General features: G+C 51.4%; 1 protein-coding gene across 1 annotated transcript in view; it reads left to right on the forward strand.

Moving 5' to 3' along the window:
• Positions 1 to 27,267, forward strand: part of LOC140897406 (arf-GAP with SH3 domain, ANK repeat and PH domain-containing protein 1) — a 119,164-nt gene that overhangs the window by 11,127 nt on the left and 80,770 nt on the right. The window contains exons 2-6 of the mRNA XM_073310052.1: positions 9,335 to 9,407; positions 11,404 to 11,549; positions 21,357 to 21,431; positions 26,763 to 26,812; positions 26,920 to 27,049. Of these exons, the coding sequence (XP_073166153.1) occupies positions 9,335 to 9,407; positions 11,404 to 11,549; positions 21,357 to 21,431; positions 26,763 to 26,812; positions 26,920 to 27,049 (474 nt within the window). The remainder of the gene's footprint in view (positions 1 to 9,334; positions 9,408 to 11,403; positions 11,550 to 21,356; positions 21,432 to 26,762; positions 26,813 to 26,919; positions 27,050 to 27,267) is intronic.

Genomic DNA, 27,267 nt, shown 5'->3' on the forward strand with positions numbered 1-27,267 from the left:
TTTCTCCACACCATTCCTGATTTTATAGACCTCTGTCAAATCCCTCCTCAGTTGTTTCTTTTCTAAGATGAACAGCCCCAGACTTTCTAATCTCTCCTCATATGGAAGCTGTTTTGTACTCATAATGATTTTTGTAGCCCTTCTCTGTACTTTTTTCAATTCTAATATATCTCTTTTGAGATGGGGCGAACGCATCTGCACCCAGTATTCAAGGTGTGTGTGTACCATGAATTCATATCATGGCATTATGATATGTTCTGTTTTCTTATCTATCCCTTTCCTAATGGTTCCTAACATCTGGTTAGCTTTTTTGACTGCCGCTGCACTTTGAGCAGATGTTTTCAGAGAACTATCCACCATGACTCCAAGATCTCTTTCTTGAGTGGTAACAGCTAATTTAGATCCCCTCATTTTGTGTGAATAGTTGGGATCATGTTTTCCAATGTGCATTACTTTGCACTTATCAACATTAAATTTCATCTGCCATTTTGTTGCCCAGTCACCCAGTTTTGTGAGATCCTTTTGTAACTCTTCACAGTCAGATTTGGACTTAACTCTTTTGAGTAATATTGTATAGTCTGCAAACTTTGCCACCTCACTGTTTACCCCTTTTTCCAGATCATTTATGAATATGTTGAACAGCACTGGTTCCAGTACAGAACCCTGGGGGACCCTGCTATTTACCTCTCTACACTGTGAAAACTGGCCATTTATCCCTACCCTTTGTTTCCTGTCTTTTAACCAGTTACTGATCCAGGAGAGGACCTTCCCTCTTATCCCATGACTGCTTACTTAACTTAAAAGCCTTCAGTGAGGGATCTTGTCTAAGGCTTCTGACAGTCCACATACACTATATCCACTGGATCACCCTAGTCCACTCAAATAAATTTGAATAGAATTCTCTGAAAATTACTTTTTTTTGTGGGCCTTCCTTGATGCCAAGGAAGTTGGTGATGGCACAAGTGTCCAGGGGGAATCGCTGTGCTGCCTGGCTTCAAGCTGTTTCACCCCAAGAATGGTAAATTTGGCCTCTTCCCTAAGGAAGACTCTCAGGCTTCTGCATGAGCCCAAGGAATGAGGAGTAAATTTGTGTGCCTTTCCCAGAGGGAGTGACTGTCACTGCATGAGAATGGGTCAGAACTATTGTGACGAGGTGTCACCCCCGGGGTGCAGTCTGAGAGCTAGGGGAACCGCTGCGCCCCTCTAACCAGCCTGCTGGGTCATCCCTTCTCACCCTACTTTGTTGGTGATTTAGCATCTCCAGGCCCTGCTACCACCCAACACAACAGCAGGTGGCGCCACACACCCAAATAAGCTACCTGAGTGCTTACCTAAGCCACTCACAGACAGGCAAGAGACAACAGCCAATTTCCCAGCTTCCCAGGCTCGCACCCCGCACTGGAGTATAAACCCAAAATTATATCATTTTGCATTGCACAGGGGTCTGTACAATGTAAGCTCATAAATAGTTCACCCCTCTCTCAATGTGGAGAGGAGAATACACACTTGTGTTAACCAAGCTGAGATTTTCCCTTGAAACTTCACTTAAAGGCACACTGGTTTAGATTAAAACATAAAACAAGTTTATTAACTACCGAAAGGTAGTTTTAAGTTATTATAAGTGATAGCAAACAGATTAAAGTAGATTACTTAGTAAATAAACAAAACCGCAAACTAAGCCTAAAATACTAGAAAGATTGGATATGAATTAGCAATCTCTCCCCATGGCTGAAGATACAAGCAGGCTGGCAGATTCTCAAGGAACAAGCTGCACTTGCTTTGCAGCTTGGGCTCCCCACCCCATTTCCAAGTCCTTGTCTTTCAGAGCTTCTCTCAGGTGTTGAGATGTGGGGGAGTGAAAAACAATAGATGATGTCACTCCCGGCTTTATATAGCTTTTCCAGATGGCGAGAACCCTTTGTTTCAAACTTGGTTCCGAGACCAGTTTGTGAAAAAATACAGCTACCCAAAATGGAGATCAGTGTCATGTGATCTGGTCACATGCCCTAGTATACATTGTGTTAGAGGGCTTTCCCTTCACCCTCTCCCCTGATTCTTGTCACGCAGACAGAAAGCAGAAGACCAGAAGTCCAAAGTGCAGGATTATTGGGATTATTCGGATTATTTTCCAGCAAGCCTGTGTCCCAAAACTCTGATGCCGCAGAGCCTTGTTTCCCAGTGTTCCCTCTCCCCCTCCTCAGCAGGCATAATTATATCTGAAATGCACATCCACAGTCCCACCCCTTATAACTTAGCATCCAGTTTTGGGTCTGGGGTCTTCGTCTCAACTCTTTTGTAACCCATGGGAGGGGTAAGGAGTGAGGTTGTCCTACAGTCAGGGACAGGCATTTCTTTGGTCTTTTAGTGTTTTATACCTTCCCCCCAATTGCCCTTTGCCCCTCCCGATGGTTGCTTAACTTTGCCTTGAGATAGGGGTTGAGGCAATCTTAAAGTGTCTTGAGATAGGGGTTGAGGCAATCTTAAAGTGTGCATTCAAGTAACACGTTAACCGCTCTTATCTGTTTCCATTGTACTAACAAACCCATCTGACTAGGCAGAAGCAATATACATAGTCTTTTGTTCTTTGTTTACACATATTAGTATAAGATATAAGAGTATCAAAAAGTCAAACCCAAAATTCTATCCCAGGCTAACAGACTAACAGACAGTCATAGCAGCTGTTACTCATAGGCTGTCTCCAGTGTTCTCAGGAAGGCTCACCAGGTGGGGGATAAGCTTCTCCTAAGGCCTGTTGTTTCCTCTGATGGCCCATTAACTTGAACAGACCCTTCCCAAACAGCTATCTAGACTGGAAGCATCTTACCTACAGATGATGTCACTCAGGTGTAACTACATTTGCAATACAGCTACATAGTCAATATTCATAACTTTAGATACAAAAATGATACATACATACAAATAAGATAATCGTAGTCGGCAAATCCTAACTTTTACAATGACACCACACATGATATTTTTCTTAGGTACTGTCATCCTGACCTTATCTTTTAGGAGGGGTCGGTGTGTTCCTGTTATCCCGGGGGAATGTTTTTGTACCATCCCTGATATCGGGATGTGTTTGTGGGAGTACTCTGTTCCTAGCACTTCTTAGGAATGTGTATTTCTGTAATATCAGCCCTGTTCTTGCCAGATTCTATGAGCAGGTCCTGCCTCATACCAGGTCTCTGATACAAGGGCTTATGTCTCAGGCTTTCTTCCTACATTCCCCTGCTTTTTGTCTTTTTATGGGGAGGATGTTTACCCATTGTCCTGGAAAAGCATAATGCATGGACTGAAGATGGCCCAGTGGGCTAAACACTGTTATGTGGCCACCTTACATCTTCCTACTACAGACAGAAGGTGTAAATTTTTAACAGTCAGGGTAATTAGCCATTGAGTCCATTTACCAAGGATCCTGGTGGATTCTCCATCACTGACCATTTTTAAATCAAGACTTAATGGTTTTCTAACAGATCTGCTTGAGGAATTATTTTGGGTGGGTCTCTGGCCTGTGTTCTACAGTCCTATTAATTAGTCATTAAACATGGAACAGCATCACTTTCCCCCCATGCTATACAGTTCAGTGTCAGGTAGGAAAGGCATCAGATGGTGGCTACAGCACTATTGGATCCCCTACCAGGACAGTTGGGTGAAGGCAAGAAAAATCAAGCTCCTGCAATAGTCTCTTTAGTCTCGCACATTGCGAGTGAGTGGGACTCTCCTGGGGGGGGGGGGGATTAATTTTACAATTGTGTTTAGAATCTCTCCCTGGTGAGGTGAAGGGTATTTGAATCACACATTCCATCTCCCACATTCAAACTGTTGCACCTCCTGGCCTTCTCCTGGTGCCTGCTTGGGCCTTGCAATGAAAATAAGCAAGTGAGCAAAGGATGGGGAGAGCGAGCGACAGAGGGAGGGGGGATGGAGTGAACAGGGGCAGGGCCTCAGGGAAGGGGTGGGGCAAGGGTGTTTAGTTTCCTGCTATTAGAAAGTTGGCAACCCTACTCCCTGCCCTCTGTGGGGACTGGCCTGGGGCCCACTACACCCCCCTAGATGTTCCTCCACACACCCTATGGGGGTGTGCCCCACAATCTGGAGATCTGTGCTATAGATTTTGTAGATAGCCTTCAATTACACTGTGTGCAGCTGGAGCACCTTGGTCTCAAACAGCGGAAGCATTCGCCTTTTCTTTCTTAGGGCTAGTCTGTGATGGCGAACGGTGCCTTATTGCTTCCTCCAAAGGCAGTAGGCCTGCCTCAGGGCCCAGACCCCGCACGGGTGAGCTCTTCAGGCCTGTCCTTAGTGCAGTGGGGCCCTGGCCAGGCTGGACTCTCAGAGCTCTCTCAAGGGAGTAGTTCGTTACAAGTATCATAAAGAATAAAAGATCTCAGTCTGGCCCTAAGATACCCATGAGAGATGGGAAGCGGACCCTGAGAAGCAGATAGGGGGCCAGGAAACAGAGGAGTCTCTTTCCAGCCCTCTTGCCTGCCACAGGTCCTCCACCTGTCAGCTGCACTGCAGCCAACCCCATAAGTGTAAAAATCATGAGACTGGTCCCAAATCATTGGTTTTTTCACCTGATTTCTGCTTTGTGAACTGCCTGACCCCTTGGGTCTGTGTGAGACGGTCACAGGTGTGACCCGCCCCCACCATGTGTGTGTGAGACGGTCACAGGTGTGACCCGCCCCCACCATGTGTGTGTGAGACGGTCACAGGTGTGACCCGCCCCCACCATGTGTGTGTGAGACGGTCACAGGTGTGACCCGCCCCCACCATGTGTGTGTGAGATGGTCACAGGTGTGACCCGCCCCCACCATGTGTGTGTGAGATGGTCACAGGTGTGACCCGCCCCCACCATGTGTGTGTGAGATGGTCACAGGTGTGACCCGCCCCCACCATGTGTATGAGAGATGGTCACAGGTGTGACCCGCCCCCACCATGTGTATGAGAGATGGTCACAGGTGTGACCCATCCCCACCATGTGTATGAGAGATGGTCACAGGTGTGACCCGCCCCCACCATGTGTATGAGAGATGGTCACAGGTGTGACCCGCCCCCACCATGTGTGTGTGAGATGATCACAGGTGTGACCCATCCCCACCATGTGTGTGTGAGATGGTCACAGGTGTGAATGCCCCTGTGTGTGTGTGAGATGATCACAGGTGTGCACCACTCCCCCACTCCCTCATAGGTATGAGACGATCACAGGGCATGAACTCTCCGCTCCTGTGTGTGCGTGAGAAAGAGACAATCACAGGGTGTGAACTCCCTACGGTTACCAACTTTCTAACTGCACAAAACTGAACACCCTTGCCCCACCCCCTCCTCACCCCTACCCTGAGGACCCACCCCACCTATTCTCTGAGGCCCCGCCTCCACTCACGCCAGCGCCCCCCCCCCCCCCGCTTGCTCTCCTCCACTCTCATTCACTTTCACGGGGCTGGGCAGGGGGTTGGGGTGTGGGAGGAGTGAGGGCTCCAGCTGGAGGTGTGGGCTTCAGGGTGGGGCCAGAAATGAGGGGCTCAGGGTGTGGTAAGGGGCTCCAGGCTCCAGCTGTGGGTGCAGGCTCTGGGGTAGAGCTGGGGATGAGGAGTTTGCGGTGCAGAAGGGGCCTCTGGGTGGACGAGGGGTTTGGAGTGTGGGAGGGGGTTCCGACCTAGGGCGGGGGTGAGGGTTTGGGTGGGGGTGTGGGGTCTGGGAGGGAGTTAGGGTGCAGGAGGGGGTTCAGACCTGGGGCAGGGGGTTCAGGGTGCAGGGTCAAGCTTGGCGGCGCTTACCTCAGGCAGCTCCCGGTCGGCGGTGTAGCAGGGCTAAGGCAGTCTCCCTGCCTGCCTGGCTCTGCACTGCTCCTGGAAGCAGCCACCATGTCTGGTCCCTATGCGGAGACACAGCCAGGAGGCTCTGCACAGTTTACGCTGCCAGCGCTGTGGCCAGGGGGAGCTGCAGAGCCAGCACGGGGGGGGGGGGGGGGCGGGAGCAGCACACAGGGTTTTCCTGATTGTCCCTGCTCCTAGGGGCCACAGGGGCATGCCAGCCACTTCCAGGGAGCTGCACAAAGCCAGGGCAGGTGGGTGTAGTAGGAAGAGAGGCTGAGACATGAGCCCTTATATCAGAGGCCTGCTGTGAGGCAGGACCTGCTCAGAGAATCTGGCAAGACCAGGGCTGATATTACACATTCCTAAGTAGCACTAAGCACAGAGTGCTCTCACAAATACATCCTGATATCAAGTGGTACCAGAACATCCCAATATCAGGGATGATACAGAAACATTCCCCAAGGACAACAGGAACACACTGACCCCTTCTAAAAGATAAAGTCAGGATAACAGTATGTAATAAATATGTTTTAATTGAACCAATATGTACAAGGTGATAACTAGCCACATCAGGGAGCAGTAATTATGTCAGAGACAGTACGTAATTTGTTTGTATCAGGGTATAAAGATGTATCTCAGAGGGAGCATCTTTGTCCTGCCAAGGGGGGAATGGAAAGTCCCGCCATTCACTGAGCTGCATTCATTGTCATAGAATCATAGACGATGAGGGTTGGAAGGGACCTCAGGGGGTCATCTAGTCCAACCCCCTGCTCAAAGCAGGACCAACCCCAACTAAATCATCCCAGCCAGGGCTTTGTCAAGCCGGGCCTTAAAAACCGTGGGGCCTGGGCTGGGGATGGGTCCTGGGCTGGCTGAGCTGTGGTGGGGCCTAGGCTGAAAAAGCCTAGATTGGTGGCGGGTCAGGGACCTGCCAACAATGAAAAGAGGCTGGACTTGCCAGTGGACTTGCTGACCCTGGCTGTGCCTGTATTCTCTGGGAACAGCTCTCCTGGTGCTTGCATAGCATGTGCCAGCCCCGCTGGTGATGGACACTGGCTGCTCTGGGTCTGGAAAGCCACCCTTCCGGCTGGCCTTACCCCTGGGGCATTGCGTCTGGGAAACCTCCCTCCATTGTGCATCTTGGTCACAGGCACTCACCACAGTTGGGTCAATTCCTGTGCCACTTCAGTTTGCTTCAAGCAGCCCTAGGAATTAAAATAGAGAGGGGTCTGTGCCCTTTCCCTTCTTCTCCGGTGATGTGTAAGGTGGCCTTGAACTCAGCAGCTCTCTCTTAGGTACTTTTCTGGCCCCCATGGGTGTAATATCTGAGCACCTCAGAGCCTTCGGAAATTAGAAAACAGGTTTTACGGTGACTGACTCAAGGAGCTCAAACTAGTTCGTTTGACAAAGAGAAGGTTTAGGGGTGACTTGATACAGTCTGTAAATAGCTACATGGGGAACAAGTATTTGATAATGGGCTCTTCAGTCTAGCAGAGAGAGGTCTGACACAATCCACTGGCTGGAAGTTGAAGCTAATCACATTCAGATCGGAACTAAGGTGTACATTTGTTAGAATAATGAACCAGCGGAACAGCTTCCTAAGGGTTGTGGTGTATTCGCCATTACTGGCAATCTTTAAATAGTGATTGGATGTTTTTCTATAAGATCTGCTGAGTTCAACCTCAGCCATAGGATTTAGAACAGGAGTAATTAATGCAGGGACGCCATGTGGTGTGCAGGAAGTCAGACTCAATGGCCTTAAAATCCATTAATCTAATGTGTCCTCACCCACCCCTGTGGGGCAGTGCCCCCTCCCCATGGTACCATCAGGGAGCAGAGGCACAGAGAGATGGGTGACTTGTCCAAGTCACCCAGGAAGGCTGGGGTGGAACAAGGCACCTTAATGCTGCCCTGCAATAGCCATACAATTATCATTAAGGCAGTGTGAGTTTTGTGGGCCTAGTTTAGATTACACTGATTTAAAGACACCATCATTTTTCCTCTCATGGTGTATCCTGACCCTCATGTCTTGAACCCAGGTCTGTAGGGGAGGCCCCAACCCTCCACTCGGCAATGGAGCTGGCTAGCACTTACCTGGGACCCATGAAGCCCAGCCCCAGTGTGAGGCTCCACCCCTGAGGTCCAATTGGTAGAGTCCCATGGTGGCTGATTAGCCACTGGCCCTGCTGAAGCTGGCAGGGAGCTGTCTGAGCCACTGGGCTCCACCCTGCTCTGGACTGTGTGCCTTGTGGTCCCTGCTCCCGCAGCTTCATTCCTGGCATCCGACCTGGCTTGACTTCTGGCATCTGACCTGTGGTTTCTGAGTCCAGTTTGCCTCTGACCCTCTGGTATCCTAACCTGGCCTGACTCATGGTTCGAATCTCCAGTTTGTCTCCTGCAGCGGACTCTGGCTCTGATTTCTAGGTCTGGCCACCCATGCCCTGGCTGTAACATGGCAGAATTAGGGTCTGTGGGTGCTCTACCCTTTCTTACCTTAACAGATTGGGATTTAGAATCATAGAATATCAAGGTTGGAAGGGACCTCAGGAGGTCATCTAGTCCAACCCCCTGCTCAAAGCAGGACCAATCCCCAATTTTTGCCCCAGATCCCCTCAAGGATTGAACTCACAACCCTGGGTTTAGCAGGCCAATGGTCAAACCACTGAGCTATTCCTGCCCCCCATTTCTGGGAAGTGTAACCTTAACTCTGAATTGCTTGGGTTTGCAATACTTAGTTTAGAGCTATTTACAGTGTCTTAACCATCATTTTGTCATACGTTACCCAGGCAGTTGTAATCTGGCACTGGAGTGTGGGACTTTGCTACCTTAATAACGTAGTTGGATCATGGGCTGAGATGGCCAAAAGTGCCTGCAGGAGTTGGGTGCTCAACCCAACTCCCAGTGCAGTGAGCTTTGGGCACTGAGGGCTAGATCCAACACTTAGGCACTGCTGAGATCGTCCAAACCCTCACTCAGCTGCCACCTAAATTCCCTAGGCCCCTAAGTTTTTGCAGCTGGGCAAGTGGAAGCTGCCACATCCGGATACTGTGTGCTCTGAGCAGGCCTAAACCCTCGCAAAAGACAGCTGTGGGTTAGCGGGTCAGGGGTTTTGGGGGTGGGCTGGCTGGTGTGGGTGTCCCAGAATACCCACAGGCCACAGATAAGGCCTTTTGTGGGTCTAGTCGTGATTGTTGAAAGCCCCAGCAGCAGCGGATTGTGTGTAAAGAGGGGAAAGAGCAGGGTATGAGCAACAACTGGGCTGTTGGTTACTAAGGCTCCTTGTAGCAGCTTCCCTCAAACCGAGCAGGAGGGACAAATGAGCAGAGGCTGGGCAGGGCAGTGTGTGGTGCTTGTGCCCTGGGGTGTGCTGGCTGGTGCCGATAGGCTGTATAAACCAACCCGCTTCCTGGCTGTGTAGCCCATCTGCAACATGGCTGCGTCTAGTCTCATGTTTACTAGTCTCATGTTTAGAGGGTTTGGCAGGAAGAAACCTACAAAACCTCTTTTGTTGTTCCTAGGCCTTGGATTCTGATCGAGCTGTACTGCAGAAAATGAGGAAAGCCACCAAAGCAGAGCATGCTTCTGGACAAGGTCAGAGCAGAGCCGGAGACCCAGAGTGGGCCAGGGGGAGGGAGGCTTGTCTGTTGGGCTGGAGAGTGGGCAGGGGGAGCTGGGGTTTTGGAGACATGCCCCCATGTTTGTGCCTGTTTCTGGGTATGTTGGAACCCCTCCAATTGCAGGGGAGTCCCCCAGTCCTGCCGCTCTCTCCACGCTCCTCACTGCCATCTGCTATCCAGCCCTGAGCCCTCTTCCCAGCTTTGCAGTGGACATCAGGGCTGGCCTCAGACCCTTTCTGCCCTCCTCACAGAAACCCTGCACTGAGCACTGGGCATGAGTGGGAAATGGGGCAGGTCAGGCCAGGCTGTGCCCTTGTGAGCACCCCAGCCACGGCCCCACAGCAATGCCCCCTGCTTGGCGAGCAGCTGAGGGGCAGAGACCACCCCTAGCAATAAGGGTGGCATTGCACAAGTACTAGCCATGGCATCACCAAACCCCACTGTGCTGCCCAGGTCGGCTTACACACCCCTGCTTGTGCCACCCAGCTCCCGCCACATCTCCCAGGCCAGACGGGCCTGGGGTCACTCGTGCTCACAGGCCCTGGCGCTCCCTGCCCAGCGGGGAGCTGACAGAGAGCGAGTGCCAAGCTGAAAGGAATGGCTGTTCCCCTGTCCCAGCCCGGCCCCCCCACACCGCTGATGGGGCTGGATGGGAGCGAGCTCTGTGCTGGAGCTTCGTCCTCCTCCCCTGCCGCCCCAGCACTGACCGGAGCGCTAGCCCGGGGACCCTGCAGCGCGCCAGGAGCAGGAGGAGGCAGCCCTGCTGCTGCTGAGGGGCACAGCCAGGGCTGGGGGCGGGGGGGACCCTCGCCAGAGGCTGTTTCTCAAGGGCACCTTCTGGGACCCGAGCTGCCTCCTGCAATACCTGCTCCACAGTGTCTGTGTGCCCAGAGCGGGAGCCCACCGGCTCCAGCCGCCCTGGTGCAAGGTCTTCCCGCACCACTCTCCGCATCTCCCACCCCTACCTTGCCCCATCCCCCAGCCCTGCCACTGTTCTGCCCCACTCACCTGCCCCACCCCTCAGCCCTGCCTTGTCCCTCCCCACACCCCCAACCCTGCTCTGCCCCGCTCACCTGCCCACTGCCTTGCCCCTCCCCGACCCCTGCTCTGCCCCTGCCTTGTCCCTCCCCACACCCCCAACCCTGCTCTGCCCCGCTCACCTGCCCACTGCCTTGCCCCTCCCCGACCCCTGCTCTGCCCCACTCACTCTCCGCATCTCCCACCCCTACCTTGCCCCATCCCCCAGCCCTGCCACTGTTCTGCCCCACTCACCTGCCCCACCCCTCAGCCCTGCCTTGTCCCTCCCCACACCCCCAACCCTGCTCTGCCCCGCTCACTCTCCGCATCTCCCACCCCTACCTTGCCCCATCCCCCAGGCCTGCCACTGTTCTGCCCCACTCACCTGCCCCACCCCTCAGCCCTGCCTTGTCCCTCCCCACACCCCCAACCCTGCTCTGCCCCACTCACCTGCCCACTGCCTTGCCCCTCCCCGACCCCTGCTCTGCCCCACTCACTCTCCGCATCTCCCACCCCTACCTTGCCCCATCCCCCAGTCCTGCCACTGTTCTGCCCCACTCACCTGCCCCACCCCTCAGCCCTGCCTTGTCCCTCCCCACACCCCCAGCCCTGCTCTGCCCCGCTCACCTGCGCATCTCCCAACATTTCCCCTGGTTTGCCCCACTCACCTGTCCCATCCCCCATTGCTGCTCTGCCCCAGGCCCCGAGCCCTGCCCCTGCTCCCCTCACCCCCAATCCCCACCTTCCCCCTGCACTCACCCATCCATCCCCCCCAGACCCAGTGCTCCTCTCCCCCACTTGACTGCCCCTTCCAGCCCTGTCCTACTCTGGCCTAGACACTGACAGCTGTCTGGGGAGCGGGTTGAGGTATGGATCACTGGACAGTCGATGGTAGCTTCCTTCTCTGCTCTCCTTATCCATGTTGATTGGGGCTTTGGTGTTTGTGTGCCTAGATCTCGCTTGCCACATAGAAGCTCATATTGCAGCCCAGGAAAAATTCTCCGCAAACTACCAGAGTGATGGTGACGAGCAACTGGCCAGTGCCTTCACCTCCTTTGCCGAGTTCTCCCAGAAGCTGCTGGTCCCAGTCAAGGGTCTGGTAAGAATTGCTGCCCAAGTGCCTCAGGCCTGAGTGCTCTCCCAGCCACAAGGCGTATGTCAGGGGTAGAAGGCCCAGTTGGTTTCCTCACCGAGAAATGAAGCCACTGTCATATGGACAAAACAGCATGTGGTGGTGTAATTGTGGACTGGGTTGCTGTAACGCTGTAGTGCTCAGAGCGTGAGTCCCGCCTCAAGGCGGGCTGTTAGGACGCAGGGCCTAAACCCCACGTTGGTGGGGAGTTCTATACTCGGATACCACCAACCAATCCTCAAGCACTACAACAGCCTAACCATGAAGTCAGGCACAGTCCCCTTGGCTACTCCCATCTGTCTTGTCACCTAGGTGAGCCTGCCTTTGTGATAGCTGGCCCTTTACAGCAAGAATCACAGCAATATTCAGGCTACTCCTAGTCCCAAAGAGCCAGTCGCTTACCCCAAGTCTGTTCCACCTTAGATCTCACACCAAAGACAATGCTTGTAGCCAGTCCTATAATAAGCTTTATACCAATATATTTACTAGGAAAAAGAAATGAGTTATTTACAAGGTGAAAGCAGGTAAACATAGATACACAAATGAGTTCCAATCTTAAGTAACAAAAGGTAATAAAAGCTTCTATAATCAGCTCTATATGTTCCTTAGGGCTAACCCAGGCTAAGCAGCTGGGGATCCTTTGCTTATGCCTTGAAAATTTTGTCCCCCAGAGTCCAAGCAGCATAGAGATCTCGGGTTCCTTTTGTTTGGCATTTTTATCTCCCTTCTGCCATGTGCTGTGAGCTGCAACCTCAGTTCAGTTGATGGGAGGAGTCCACTTGCTTGGCTTATCTTCATGGGGAGAAGGCAGAACAACAACAAAATCTTTTGTCTTCTTTTTGCAATATCCCCAACAGTCCATCTGGTATGGATGGCCCCTTCCTTTTGGGAAGGGAGAAACACTTGTTAGAGGTCGGCCTTTCATACTAGTCAGTGGCTATCCCTGTTTGGTCATTTACACAGTCATAGAGACTCACAAGACAAAGTGCTCAAATATCACCATCCAATCTGGGGTACAATGGTATAGGTGAGATTGGTGCAGGCAGCTACGCAGGAGCATTCAATAAAGTCTGAGCATTAAACACATTCTTGTGATTCTTATCATTCTAATAGCTGTTACAACATCGCAGGGGAGCCAGCCTGATTTCAGCTCTGTATTTGTCAGGGTTCAGTTGAGACTGAGGGTGTTTCGATGGGCAGCCGCAGGAGGTGGATCCATTTTGCCTGTGCCCCGGCTGCGGGTTCCGTGCCATGGGGGCTTCTGAAGCGAGGTTGGAGACAGAACATGTGCAATGCGCAGGGAACGCTGCGGGCGCTTGGGAGGAAGCCCAGGCCAAGCTGGCTGTGTGAATTGTTGGCAGGCAATGGTGACTTTTAATAGTATGTAATTCAACCAAATATGAACAGACTTCCTGAGGTCCCCAAAAGGTCCCTCCTGGGGCCCAGGCCCACCCTCCTGCCAAATTCCGAAGGGCCAGCGCAAGCCATGGGGACGTTAGAGCGCTTCGCCACAGCTGCAAGAGCGGTTTATAATGGAAAGCGTTAGGCAACTGAACCACAAGTGCCCATTGCTCTGTCCTGCGATAGCAGAGAGGGACAATAGCTCCATAGCTCCCGCCTCTCGGGGCGGTGCCGGACCTAGGCCGGCAGGAGAAGCTCTCCTATTGGCGTCGGCAGCATCTTCGCCGAGCCCTACTGCGGTGCAGCTGTGCCGCTGCAGTACTGTGAGTGTAGACACGCCCTGAGTCCCTTCAAGGAAGGGCTTTTAGCTCTGCTCTCCAGGGGCCCAGCGCCATTCACTGGGCCGTGGCTCCTGTACTATTCTTCAGGCAGCCCAGCCACCCAGCCTACACCTCTTGCTCCCCTTATCCCCTCGCCACAGGCAGGACTCCTGCTCTGGTTCCCAGTCCCTGCTGCCTGTCTCCGTAGAGCAATGCAGGGAGCATACACAGGTTTCTAGTTAAGACCCCTTGTGCGAGGAGCTTAAGAGAAAGTGGCAGCTACAGACAGGTCAAAGCAGGGCAGGGAGACAAAAATAAATGTCAGGCATCTGGCTGCAGCAAAATGGTGAATTCTGGGGCAGAAATGATGAATTCCATGGCCAGATTACTTGGCCACAGAATCAGAGTCCCTGGAGCCCAGACTGAGATGAATGGGGCAGTTCACACCTTTCAGAGTTACTGTTTCAGGCTGTCTGCAGACTCAGGCGTGCACAGTACATCAGTCATACTCAGTTAACATTCTCCAGGTTAACAACGTTCATTTAAAAAAGTGAAAACTCAGGTTTTGGAGCGCAGCTCTGCACAAATGGTGACTTCTTCAGCAAAGTTGATGACTATGGTCTTGTGAAGTACGGGGCCCCTACCACACCAGCACCTACAAAAAGAAAGATAAGCGCTGAGCCTGCAGTTCCTGCTGGGAGTAGTTCCTGGATGGGGGTAAGAGGCAGTCCTAGTAGCATGTGTTTGCAGGTTGAGCCCTCTGGTTTGAGACTACTTATGACTTTCATTTCAATATGTTCTGCCCCAGAGGAGGCTCTGTGACAGACGGACAATATCCTGCAATATCCTGATGGAATGAGGATAAGCTTTATTGAGTTAAGTTAAACCGTATGGAATTGGGATTAGCACCTTTGGGCACAGTGTGAAAAAGGCAGTTGTGGCTGTGTTGTTGTGGCATTGTGTGCCTCTTCTCTAGCAGGGAGGGGGGATACTAATGTACCTCCTCCATTCCCAGCCCTTTGAAGTCACCCCCTGGGGAGAGCTGCATATGCTTGTGCAGACTGGATTCTCCAGAGCCCACCAGACAAAGAACAGACTTTTGAATAAAAGCCTGGGGTTTAACCTGCCTTAGGGCTTCTCCCTGCTCCAGCAAATGGGCAGGACCCCTGGAGCCCAGAGGGCCCCAGTTCTTAGGGGAGGGTTGGTAGGACTTGGCCTACTGGGTGCTTGTTCTGAGCTGAAGCTCTGATGACCGTGTACCACAAGGAGGCTCCTAGGGTGTGGTATTAAAAGCCTGCACTTGCCAGAGCCCATGAGGGAGTTGGGGTAACTCTGGTGAGCTTATTAGCATGCGGGTAGTTTCTTTTGCTCTTTCACTGTTTTCTCAGTAATGCTTTGTACCCTAGGAATAAACTTGGCCTGCTTAGGAAGAGCTTTGTGGTAACTTGTCTCTGTAGCAATTGCACTGTTCTCTGTCTCCGAAGAGAAAGCAAACAGGTGTCCTTGGGCAGCCGGTCTGCGCTGGGAATGACACAGTGAAGACAGGGTGCTGTACACCCTGGGAGTGCCCTGCTCAGAGGGGAGAGAGCTGCGGGTCTCCACCCAAAAGGGCAATGGCTGGGGAGCTACTAGCCTGAGAGTGAGTGTCTTTGCTGAACCACAGAGGGGAAATCCAGGTGCAGCCACCTTGAACCGCGATCTCTATGGTGGCAGCATTGGTGGGATCTCTAACAATGTCAATTGCATAAATGCCAACAGCAGCAAAAGCAAGTTACTTAGACAGGAACGGCACAGAGAACAAAGCCTCAGTAGTCTTTCTGGGGTAAGGCACAGTGAAAAGGGAGATGGGGAAAATGAATTATGAACAACTGAAGACAAATCTGTTGGTTGAGCTATGCAGGGAAAGGGAGATTAGCCCTGAAGATAGAGCAAAATCATATTTAGTGATTTGCTGTATTCGTATGACCAGTCAAGCAATGATGGTCCATGTTCACAGAGAACATCCAGTCGACTGACAGAGGGCCCAGTAGATGGAGAATTTTGGAGCCAATGCCCTGGAGAGAAACAGGGAAGAGGCTGACAGTCAGCTACTGTGTTCTGTCCAGACCAAGGCCACCACTGCAAGAGGGGTGCTGGACGCTCAACAGCTGGAGCAAGAGAGGCTTCAGCTGGAGAGGGACAGAGTGCATCTGGAAACCTCGCAGCTTGCAGACCTTGCTCTAGCAAGAGAAAGCAGTCTGGGACCCGCAGCAGTGCCAGTAAGACCAAACGCCAGCACAATGCCACAACAGAGAAGAGAGAAAAGGACAGGGAGCATCAATATCAGATCAAGATGGCGAAACTGTTGCAGCAGAAGCATTGTCCGGCAGGTGGAGCCAGACGCCAAGGACCTGTGCCCGTGGGTGGCATAGACTCCAAATGACTTCCTCGCTATGTGAATTAAATAAGCTCAGACAAGGGGACATAGTAAGGGACCTGGGTCCACTGCTTGCTAGGCAAAGGCCCTGGACATCTTTACCCTTATGGGAAGACTGTAACGATTATGATAATTGAAAACAAGTTTTGTGACTGAAGTTTAAACTGACCCCTGAAGCATATTGGAGAAGGTTTCGGGCAGCTCAGAAGAAAGAGGACATAACCTATATTGAGGCATCAGCTCGATGTGGAACTGGTTACCACGGTTCATGAGGCCTCTGAGTTAATGGGTATAGAACAGCAGTTCTTAAAGTGTGGGGCACGCCTCTCGAGGCATGGGAATGTGTAAAGGGAGGCGCAAGCTCTCTGTGTGTACGTGTGTGTGTTTTTTAATAGCTCCAGCAATCGGCTTGGGCTCCCACTGTCACAGCGGGGCAGGATGTGACTCTGGCTCTCAGTCCTGGCTCCCGCTACCAGAGCCGCAGCCTGCTCCACGGTGACAGCGGGAGCCTGGGATGACAGGGGGAGCCACAGCCACACTGGGCACTGCAGGGCTCTTCACTAGTCCCACACAGGACTCTCTTAGCAACTGTGACAGGTCCTTTGTGTGGTTTTCCCCACAAGAACTTAAAACCATTAGCAGCAACACACTGACAGTGAGAAAGAGCTTACCCGAGAAATGGATGGTTTTGTGACAAAGGGAGTAAAGTGTACAACACAAGCCAAAGCGAGGGCAGCAGCAGACGTTCCAGCAAAATGCAAAAGCCGAAAATACGACTAAGCTTATTTCAAACTGGGCTTTACATGGAGCGGGTCCAGCAATGCACCGAGGCTTCAATGTGTTGTATGTGGCGAAGAACTGGCAAACGACAGTATGTGGCCCTGCAAGCTACGCCAGCATCTCAAAACAAGATGTGCTACCTGAGTATCTAAACCTGTAGAGTTTTTTCAGAGGAAGCTCAGTGAGTTAATAGGACAAAAGTTGTTGAAGTGTACAGTGTTAACATAAAGGCTACTGAGGATTCTTACTGCATGGCTTTGTGCATTGCCAAAGCTGGTAGACTGTACAACATAGGTGAGAAACTGCTACTTCCAGCTGCAAAGGATACGTGCACAGTGGTGACAGGAGAATCATAGAATCTCAGGGTTGGAAGGGACCTCAGGAGGTCATCTAGTCCAACCCCCTGCTCAAAGCAGGACCAATCCCCCAACTAAATCATCCCAGCCAGGGCTTTGTCAACCCTGACCTTAAAAACTTTAAGGAAGGAGATTCCACCACTTCTTTAGGTAACGCATTCCAGTGTTTCACCACTCTCCTAGTGAAAAAGTTTTTCCTAATATCTAACCTAAACCTCCCCTACTGCAACTTGAGACCATTAGTCCTCGTTCTGTCATCTGCTACCACTGAGAACAGTCTAGATCCATCCTCTTTGGAACCCCCTTTCAGGTAGTTGAAAGCAGCTATCAAATCCCCCCTCATTCTTCTCTTCTGCAGACTAAACAATCCCAGTTCCCTCAGCCTTTCCTCATAAGTCATGTGTTCCAGCCCCCTAATAATTTTTGTTGCCCTCCACTGGACGTTTTCCAATTTTTCCACATTCTTCTTGTAGTATGGGGCCAAAAAGTGGACACAGTACTCCAGATGAGGCCTCACCAATGTCGAATAGAGGGGAACGATCACGTCCCTCCATCTGCTGGCAATGCCCCTACTTGTACATCCCAAAATGTCATTGGCCTTCTTGGCAACAAGGGCACACTGTTGATTCATATCCAGCTTCTCGTCCACTGTAACCCCTAGGTCCTTTTCTGCAGAAGCAGCATCACAGCTAGACATGATCCCACTTTCCAATGACACAGTTTCACACCATGTTGTGGAGACGGCCCCTGATGTAAAAGAGCTGCTCCGAGAAAGTGTTCGTCAGAGCCCATATTATTCAGTTCAGATTGATACAGCTACTGGTGTATATTTGAATTGCTATAGCAACAGAATTAAAAGAGGGATTTCTGTTTTGCCATCCACTTCCAACACAAGCAACTCATATAGAACTTTTTCAACTATTAAATAATTTTGTCCAAGACACTGGTCTTGTTTGGGGATGTTGTTTTGGAATGCAGCCATGGAGCATGGTCTATGACAGGATGGCATAGCGGGATTGTGAGAGAGGTACAAGAAGTGGCCCCTACAGCTACCTGGAATCATTCTATGGTTCACAGAAAGGCATTGGCTGTGAAGACGATGCCAGAGGAGCTCAGCAATGTTCTTTCAGTTACAGTAAAAATTATAAACTCTATAAAGTCGCGTCCGGTTAATTCAAGGATTTTTGCCATTTTATGCAAAGAGATGGGGGCAAACTTCACACAGTTGTTACATGCAAAAGTTTGTTGGCTGTCCCAGGGCAAAGTGCTGACAAGGCTATGTGAGCTGCGTGAGGAAGTCCGTATTCTTCTTGCTGATACCTCTCCACTTGAACAGCATTTCAGTGACATTCACCAGATATACTTGTTGTCATATCTGGCTGATATATTCGAGCGACTGAATTCTCTGAATGTGGCACTTCAGGGACAAGATGTTAATGTTCTCATTGCTAATGATCGGATAGCAGCATTCATTAACAAACTTGAACTGTGGTCTTCATGTGTGCAGCAGGGATCTCTCTCCATGTTTTCAACGCTGGAGGATGTTGTGCAACAGTGCAGTGATCTATCTGTTGACAGCATCCAGGATGTAAGTCTTCAGCACCGAGGGGGACGGCAGGAGCCGTTTTCTGAATACTTTCCTGAAGTGGGTACAGACCAATGAAATCAAGGGACCAGGAACCCATCAGCTTTAAGCCGAACCCCACAGCTATGCTGTCTTCAAAAGAAGAGGAAAGCCTTATTGCCCTGTCAAGTGACAAGGAACTGCAGCACAAATGTGAGATGCAGACTTTTGGGTATCAGTGGGATCTGAGTTTTGTGAGTTAACACATGGGGCTCTTAAAGCCCTTGTTCCTTTTTCAGCTACCTAACTATGCGAGTCATCTTTAACCACAATTCCAAGTATTGCTCCTGGCTTTCTGTTGAAGATGACTTACGTCTTTTCCTTCCTGCACGGCAACCCCAAATTCCAGTACTTTGTATAGTGAGGAAACACACACAGTCCTCCCACTGACAAGACAGGACTGATGGAAATTATACTGAATTAATACACCATTGTTTGGTGTCATGTTTCCTAAAATGTGTGTGACATTTTATTTTTGCTGCTTCCATTTGTACTGTTTTTGAACTGAAAATTAATACTTCTGAAACTCACACTGGTCTATAATTGATCAAATCTTTATTTTTTTATTTATTTTTGGTGGTAACTTGTCTCTGTAGCAATTGCACTGTTCTCTGTCCCTGAAGAGAAAGCAAACAGGTGTCCTAGGGCAGCTGGTCTGTGCTGGAAAAGGCAATAACTGAGGAGCTGAATGCCTGGAGTGGCTGCCCTTACTGCGGGATACAGCTGACCTGCCCTGAACTGTGACAGGCTCCTCCCCCAGGATTTGATTTTTCCAAGTCCATCAGCAAAGTGAAGCCAGTGTCCTTTCTCCCAAGTATTCAAAAAGCCTGAGTTAGGCCTTCCAACAGTCATGAGATTTTAAAACATAAACAGGTTCTTTCACTTTGCCTTCTGCTTTTGAGCCTGTAGGCTGCACTCAGGTCATGTTTCCATGATTTTCTCCACAACAAGGAGGACTAGAAACTTCCTTTTTTAATGGAAGCTGATGGTCTCATCTATTCACATGACTCGAGGAGCTGGGGCTTTAAGAAAACTACCAAAGATTGGAAGAGACATGACAGCTGCAGTGCTGTGTGGGGAATGGTTTGTATGGAGCTAAGTGCTTTGGGCTACATTCACAAGGGGGACCTGGGCATTTCAACGCCAACTCCTAGGGACCCTGCCACCTTGTGGATTCCTCATTCCCAGTTAGGCTCCTTACTCCCCATGCCATGCCTGGAGAAGTGGGGACCCTAAGAAAGGGTTGCTCAGGTGCCAGCCTGCTGAGCAGGGAGCCACTTGGGCCAGCCATTAGGAAATGCCAAGGAGCCCCAAAAAGAATTAGGCCTTTGCTCACAAAAAATGACAGAGGTGGTGCTGTGCCCAGACCACTCACCTGGGATGGGGGAGCTCTGGGTTCAAATCCCTGCTCCAGATCAGGCAGATTTGAACCTGGGTCTCCTACACCCCAGTGCGTGCCCTACCCCTGGGCTATTGTGGGAGGAAGGCTCTGAGTATGCCTATTGGATTGGCCCCTGCGAGCAGTTACATAGAGAATGTCTCGTTTGAGACTCCCGCTAGGGCTAGGCATGAGTGAGGGTGCCGAGCTGCTCAGCACTGTCCTCAGGACATAGGCAATTCTGCGCACACTTCTTGGGAATGTAGGGAATATATGTGGCAGCTGAGTAGGGGTTGTGTGAATGCCAGTGGTGCCTGCATGTTGGATGTGGGCCCCTAAAGAGCAGGTAGGCATCAAAATCCCCTTGTGAATGTAGCCCTTTGGGCAGGTGCTGGCTCTTATTATGTCTTTGTACAGCACCTAGCACAATCAGACTCTGATCATAGCTGTAGCCTCCAGATTCTTCTGAAATACAAATGATACAGAGCCTGATCCTCCTCACCTGTGTAGCTCTGTCAACTCCTGAATTACACTGCTCAGAATCCGCTCCCTGCTGGGAACACACTTGTAAGGGTTGGAGTTAAGGCTTTAATTGCATTTTGAGTTAGACTTTGGTTGTGGTTTGAAGTTATCGGGGTGTCTGATATATTCAGAGAGTAGGATAGATGGTGAAATGACTTAATCTCGTTTCCTTGCAGTGTTTGTCTTGTTTCAAAAATCCCTTGTATAGTGATAACTGAAAGCCAATGAGGTTTCCTGTCTGGGAATTAGAGCTGGCACGTGACCTCTCCAGTTATGGTTGGCTACATGTATCCATTTTAGAGGCCCTGGTTTAGTTGCTTATAACTTGGTCAAGTTTCATCTTTCAGCCTGGAATTTTCCAGCTCTGGTTTCTGTCTGAGGGCTTTTTTCTCTTTAAAATATGAGCAGAATTGTTTTTTGAGAATTAAGAAAAGGAAAAGTAGCCAACGTTTTTTACCCATATCAAACTCTCTTTCTCTCTCTGAACTGCTCTGGAAGCTCTGTGTTTGGAGTGGGACAGACATGTGCGTTCCAGAATGCTGGTGAAAATCCCCTTGGATTTGGTTGTGGGAGAATATTTTCCACCCTGCCCTTTGCCCATGAACACCGGCCTTTCCCTCACAACCTCCCAGCTACCTGCACGATGTGAGGCACCAGCAAGGGAGTCTCAGCCCCTCCCCACATGCCTGAGGGTGCGTGGGACGACAGGGCTCCTTCTGACACCTCCACACCCTGCCTGCTCCAGGTGGGGCGGAGGTTGCTGTGTTTGTCCTCCAGCTGCAGAATCAGGGCCCAAGGGAAAAGATGGCAATCAACAGAATCCATAAGAAAAGTGCTTCCCCAAGGAGCCATTCTCCAGGATGAGAGCGCTGAGGGGGATCCTCCTGCAGGCTGCAAAGTGGGTGTGAACCGCTGCCTGGCTTTGTGCTGGGTGGATTCACAATGCAGGCTTCAGAGTCTCTCTCCTTTCTTTCCAGTTGCAGAGCTTGTCTCACAACATTAACTTTTCCCTGGACTCGCTGGTAAAGAGAGATTTAAAGGAGCTCAAAGGGGTGAGTCGATGCTGAGTGGGCCGGTCAGGGTGGCCCCTGGGAGAGGGGTTGCACAGTTGAAGGATGTTCCCTGCCCCCCGGTTTCACTAGCAGCAGGCAGGAGACGTGCTAAGAGCTGGGTTGGGAGGCCATGCTCCCACATGGAGCATGCTGTGGGAGCAGCTGGGCCCAGCAGTGCTCTGGAGCCCGTGGGAAAACTCCATCTCTGTCTCCAGGGCCCTGGCACGCAGCCACCTGCCGCCGCTGTTCTCCAGCCTGCCCCAGCCTCTGAGCAGGATGCAGGCATAGATGCGATTGACAGCAGGGCAAAGTCCCCGCCCACCTCTTCACTCCTCCCACTTCTCTGACCCAATTTGCCTGCAGCCCTTTGGCTGAACCAAGGGGTGTCATGGGAGTTCCCAGGGAACAAAAGAACCTGTTTACCCCTAAATACTTCATAGCTTCCCATTACATCACCGTGTGAGCATCCCCCATGGCCTCCCAATCAGCTCCCTCACCGGATGAGCGTGCACCCTCCTGCACTGAGTGTGCATGGCATCCCAGAAATCCCTTACCAGCCACCCCCAGTGACTGCGTGTCCCCATGGCTTCCCAGGGACCCCCTGGCGAGTGCATGTCCCCAGGACCCCCCAGGGAGACCCTGTTGAGCACATGTCCCCAGGGTTGCCAGCCCTCCTGGTTTTGCTGGCAGTCTCCTGGAATCAAGCTCCATCTCCCAGAGGCTATTGAAGCCAAACCAGGAGATTTTAGTCCAGCAGCGCAGCGGGGCTAAGGCAGGCTCCCTGTGTGCCCTGGCCCCATGCTGCTCCTGAAAGCGGCCAGCATGTCCCTGCAGTCCCTGGGAGGGGGCAGGGAGTCTCCACACACTGCTCCCAGCCCGAGCGCCGACTCTGCAGCTCTCATTGGCCGGGAACTGCGGGGGTGGTGCCTGCAGACAGGGGCAGCGCATGGAGCCCTCTGCCCCCCCAGGGGCCGCAGGGACATGCCGGCTGCTTTCAGGAGCGGCATGGGGCCACGGCAGGCAGGGAGACTGCCTTAGCTCCGATGCGATGCCACCTGGGAGCTGCCTGAGGTAAGTGTTGCCCAGCTGGAACCTGTAAACCTCACCCGCTCCCGCACTGCAACCCTCTGCCCCAGCCCTGAGCCCCATCCAGAACCCAAACTCCCTCCCAGAGCCCACACCCCTCACCTCCTCCCACACCCCACACACCTGCCCCAACCCTGAGCTCCCTCCTGGAGCCAGGACCCCAAACCCCCTCCCACACTCCAGCCCCATGCCCCAGTCCTGAGGCCCCTCCCATACCCAAACTCCCTCCCAGAGCCTGCACCCCAAACCCCCTCCACCCCAACCCCTCGCCCCACCCCACTGAAAGTGAGTGAGGGTGGGGAAGAGCGAGCGATAGAGGCAGGGGGATAAAGAGCGGGTCATGGCCTTGTGGAAGGGGCGATGCAGGGGCGGGGCATAGGTGTTTGGGTTTGTGTGATGAGCAGTTGGCAACCCTAGTGTCCCCATGGCCCCCCAGGAAGCCCCCAGGTGAGTGCATGTCCCCCATAGCCACCCAGCGAGCCCCCCTGTGAGTGCATGGTACCCCTGGTCTCTCAGCGGGGCATCCCTGGGTGAGTATGCACCTCCTGTGACCTCCCAGCGGGGTCTCCCCTGGTGTGAGTGTGCACCTCCCATGGCCTCCGAGTAAACCCTTGCCCCTGCCCCAGTCAAATCATGCCCTCTGTGGCCTTCCCCAGGCAAATGTACACCCTTGTGACCTCTCAGTGGAGGCCCCTTTGATGGGAGTGTGCGGCCTTTGTGGGCTCCTCGCCGCCCCCCCCCCGGTGTTTCCTGCCCACCCCCTGTGGTCTCTAACATGCGCTCTCCCAGGGAGCTCCCCCACTATATGTTTGTGTGTGCACGTGGTGGCTATGGGTGCATCTGTACATGTGTGTTGTACATGTGTGTACATGTATCTGTACATGTGTGTTGCTGGGTGTGCATGCCTCTCCTACTTTCATAGATTCCAAGGCCAGAAGGGCCCATTGTGATCATCTAGTCTGACCTCCCGTATAGCACAGGCTAGAGGACCCCCTGGAACATTTCCTCTTTGAACTAGAGCTGAACTTTTAGAAAAACATCCAATTTTGGTTTAAAAATTGCCAGTGGTAGAGAATCCACCATGACCCTTCGTACATGTGTGTGTAAGTGTGTGTTGCTTTCAGGTGTGCTTCTCTGTATTGATATCTGTGTGTGCACGTGCCCATTATTCGATGAAGAGGGTAAAATTGTTAATGATGCAGAAGAGGTAGAAGTGTTCAATAAATATTTCTGTTCTGGATTTGGAAAGAAGCAGGATGATGTGCATGTGTCACATGAGGATGAAGAAATACCTTCCAAGTAACCTTCTATTAGTAACTGAGGATGTTAACACCAGCTGCTAGGGATAAATATTAAACCCAAAAGTTCTAAAGATGTTGGCTGAGGAGCTCTCTGGCTCATTGATGTTAATTTTTAATAAATCTTGAGTATATAAATACCTTCTCTGACAGGGGCTGTGGCTGAATGTTGTTCAGGCTCCAGGATCTTGATACACCTCTGGGAATCCCGAGCATAGAGGCTGAGATTGCCCTCACAGCAATCCCAGGGGGAGGCCAGGAAGAGGCACTTGCTAGAATCTGGGACAGAATGTTAATAGCTGTGGGATACTGGGACAGCTAAGCAACATTGTGGCCCAGGACTCCACGGAGAGCAAGGAAACTAGGCACTGCTAATAGGTGGTAGGTTTCAAAACTCTGCAGGGGAAGGGAAACTGAGGCACAGCTGAAACATGAAGTGTCAGAGCTCCCCTGGCATGAGGGCGACTCTGGGTAGTAAAGAGTGCTATCAATTAATGATGCTTGGTAGAATGTGGGAAAAGCCCTAGAGAGGTGTGAAGCAACCGCTGGGTGGAGTCTTGAGGTTAAGGAGGGAGAAAATTGCCCCTTAATCTATGGTTTCATGTTGGTCAGTGGAGGTGTAATTAAACCTGAGGGGGATGGGGGAAGCAAACACACTTCACCTCGCCCCAAGGGGGTGTGACATTGGGAACTGATCTAGAATGTTGTCATGAAACTCTGTTTTGGGGTGGTGATTGGAACTGTTTATCTGTTTGTTGACTGACTGTATGAAGTTTAAATTAATAAGAAGTAAAGCAGATGTGCTGTTGAAAGGGGGAGGGTGGGCAGAACACCCTTGGAGTACTTGTCATGTACCCCTGCTCTGTTCTTTTTTGAAAGGGGGAGAAAAGTGATGAACTGCGGGCGCTGTCCTGGAGCTGACGGCTCTGCTGGGGTATGAGGGAGACTCCAGATGTCAGTCCCATGCCCAGCTGATTGCCAACAGGCGATGTAAGTAACGCAGTGTCTACGTGGACACTGTGTCACCCTAAATACATCGACCTAAGCACTGTGCCTTTCGCGGAGGTGGAGTTAAGTCGATGTAGTGGGTGACTGACATCAGTGGGAGCACCACTGCAGTGTGGATGCTGCCTTACGTTGACCTAACTCTGTAGTGTAGACCAGGCCTAAGTATAAAGAGCGTAGGGTTGATATATTGAATAAAATGTGTGTGTGTGCGTGTGTGTTGACTGCTTCACAACTGCTGTCTGCCCCTGAAAGAGTTGAAGTGTAAACCAGAAGCTTCCTGCTGTTGGGTGGAGTTCTGGCAGAGGGTCTGAAGGGTCAGCACTGCGCCCAGAGGGGCTAGGTGGCTGGACAGCAGGTTCCAACAGTTGGGGGTTGCCAGCTAGAAGGTCTGCAGCCTGAGAATGTGCTTAAGGGCCCCGAGATTCGGGCAGTGGTTGGGCTCTATTCAGACTTCAGGAGCTTGAAACCCCCTGGAAATCCACAGCACAGCTTGGGGGCAAAAGACCTATCTGGCTTTAAGATTAAACTCGATAAGTTTATGGAGGAGATGGTATGATGGGATAACATGATTTTGGCAATTAATTGATCTTTAAATATTCATGGTAAATAGGCCCAAATGGCCTGTGATGGGATGTTAGATGGGGTGGGATCTGAGTTACTACAGAGAATTCTTTCCTGGGTATCTGGCTGGCGAATCTTGCCCATATGCTCAGGGTTTAGCTGATCGCCATATTTGGGGTCGGGAAGGAATTTTCCTCCAGGGCAGATTGGAAGAGGCCCGGAGGTTTTTCGCCTTCGTCTGTAACATGGGGCACAGGTCACTTGCTGGAGGATTCTCTGCTCCTTGAAGTCTTTAAACCACAATTTGAGGACTTCAATAGCTCAGACATAGGTGAGAGGTTTTTCGCAGGAGTGGGTGGGTGAGATTCTGTGGCCTGCGTTGTGCAGGAGGTCAGACTAGATGATCATAATGGTCACTTCTGACCTTAATATCTGTGAATCTATGATTCCCCTCACAGCAATCCTATTGGGCAGCTAGAAAGGATCTGTGACACCTTCCTGGTGAGAAAATACCATGTATTAAAGGGCTCTTTAACATATGGAAGAAAGGCAGAACAAGAACCAACAGCTACACACTGAAGCCAAACAAATTAAAATGAGAAATAAGGCCCAGTTTGTAACCATGAGAGTGATTAACCATTGGAACAAACTCCAAAGGGAAGAGGTGGATTCTCCATCTCTTGGTGTCTTCAGATCCAGACTGGCTGCCTTTCTGGAACATGCTTTAACCAAACACAAATTATTTGGCTCAATGCAGAGGTAATGGGATGAAACTGAATATCCCATGCTAGCCAGGAGGTCAGCTTAGATGATCTAATGGTCCCGTCTGGCTATAAAATCCACGTGCCTGTATATCCTTGTGTGCTCACGTGTGTAAACATAAGTCTGTGTGGCTCTGGGTCTGTGTATACACGTGTGGTCTGTGTGTGTGTATGTGTTTGGGGGGGGGTTCCTGTTTTAGCTTTCATGCACACTGCAGGAGCACCAGGGGAACTCACTCTCAGCGATGTGCAGAGTGAGGTGGTGCAGATTCTCCAGCAGGTGAGTGCAACAGTTTCAATCCAGCAGCATGGGGGTGGGGGGCCGGGGGTAGCTGTAGAGAGCACTCTGGTGTCCCCTGCACGGCTTCCAGCCCCTGCAGGTTCGGAATGACGCGTCCAAAGGATACCACTACATGGGACACGCAGACCAGCTGACTTACTAGCCGGGCAGCAGACGTGGCCATAACAAACAGGCTAGAGCGCACATTTGGGCCCTGACTAGGCAGGCTAGCAGCGCGGTGTGGTTTGCGTAGAAAGCTCTGCCGTGCCAGGGGTAAGGAACAGGGGGCATATTGTACGGGGCCATTGTCACTAATCACTTACCCGTCTCTTACCAGGACTTCAAAAAGCCTTTTGACAAAGCCTGGAAAGACTATGAGAATAAACTGTAAGTTGACCTGCCCCCTGTCCTCTTTACTCAGGCTCACCGGGAGCCGATTCTAATAAAGCCTGGCCCAAGGGAGCCTTTCAGGGTGTTTTTTGCCTTTCTTCAAGCACAAAGATTGAGAAGGAGAAGCGGGAGCTGGCGAAGCAGCATGGGCTGGTGCGGAGCGAGGTGGTGGGAGGGGAGATCGCTGAGGAGATGGAGAAGGAGCGCAGGATGTTCCAGTTAAACATGTGTGAGGTAAGCGGTGGGGGAGCAGCAGCATCACAAGCACCTAGAGCAATGACCCTTTCCACTGAGCAGCACTGGCCTCTTCTCTGCAACTCCCACCTGATGGGAACTTGGAAGTCTCAGCCGTGGGCTGTGGGAGGAAAGGTGCAGAGTGGCTCGGGGATGGGGAAGGGAAACTCTTGAAGAGGAAGACTCCTAATTCTCACATTGTTATGGGTTTTTTTTAA

The sequence above is a fragment of the Lepidochelys kempii genome, chromosome 13 (assembly GCF_965140285.1).
Source record: "Lepidochelys kempii isolate rLepKem1 chromosome 13, rLepKem1.hap1, whole genome shotgun sequence".
NCBI classification, from domain to species: Eukaryota; Metazoa; Chordata; order Testudines; family Cheloniidae; genus Lepidochelys; species Lepidochelys kempii.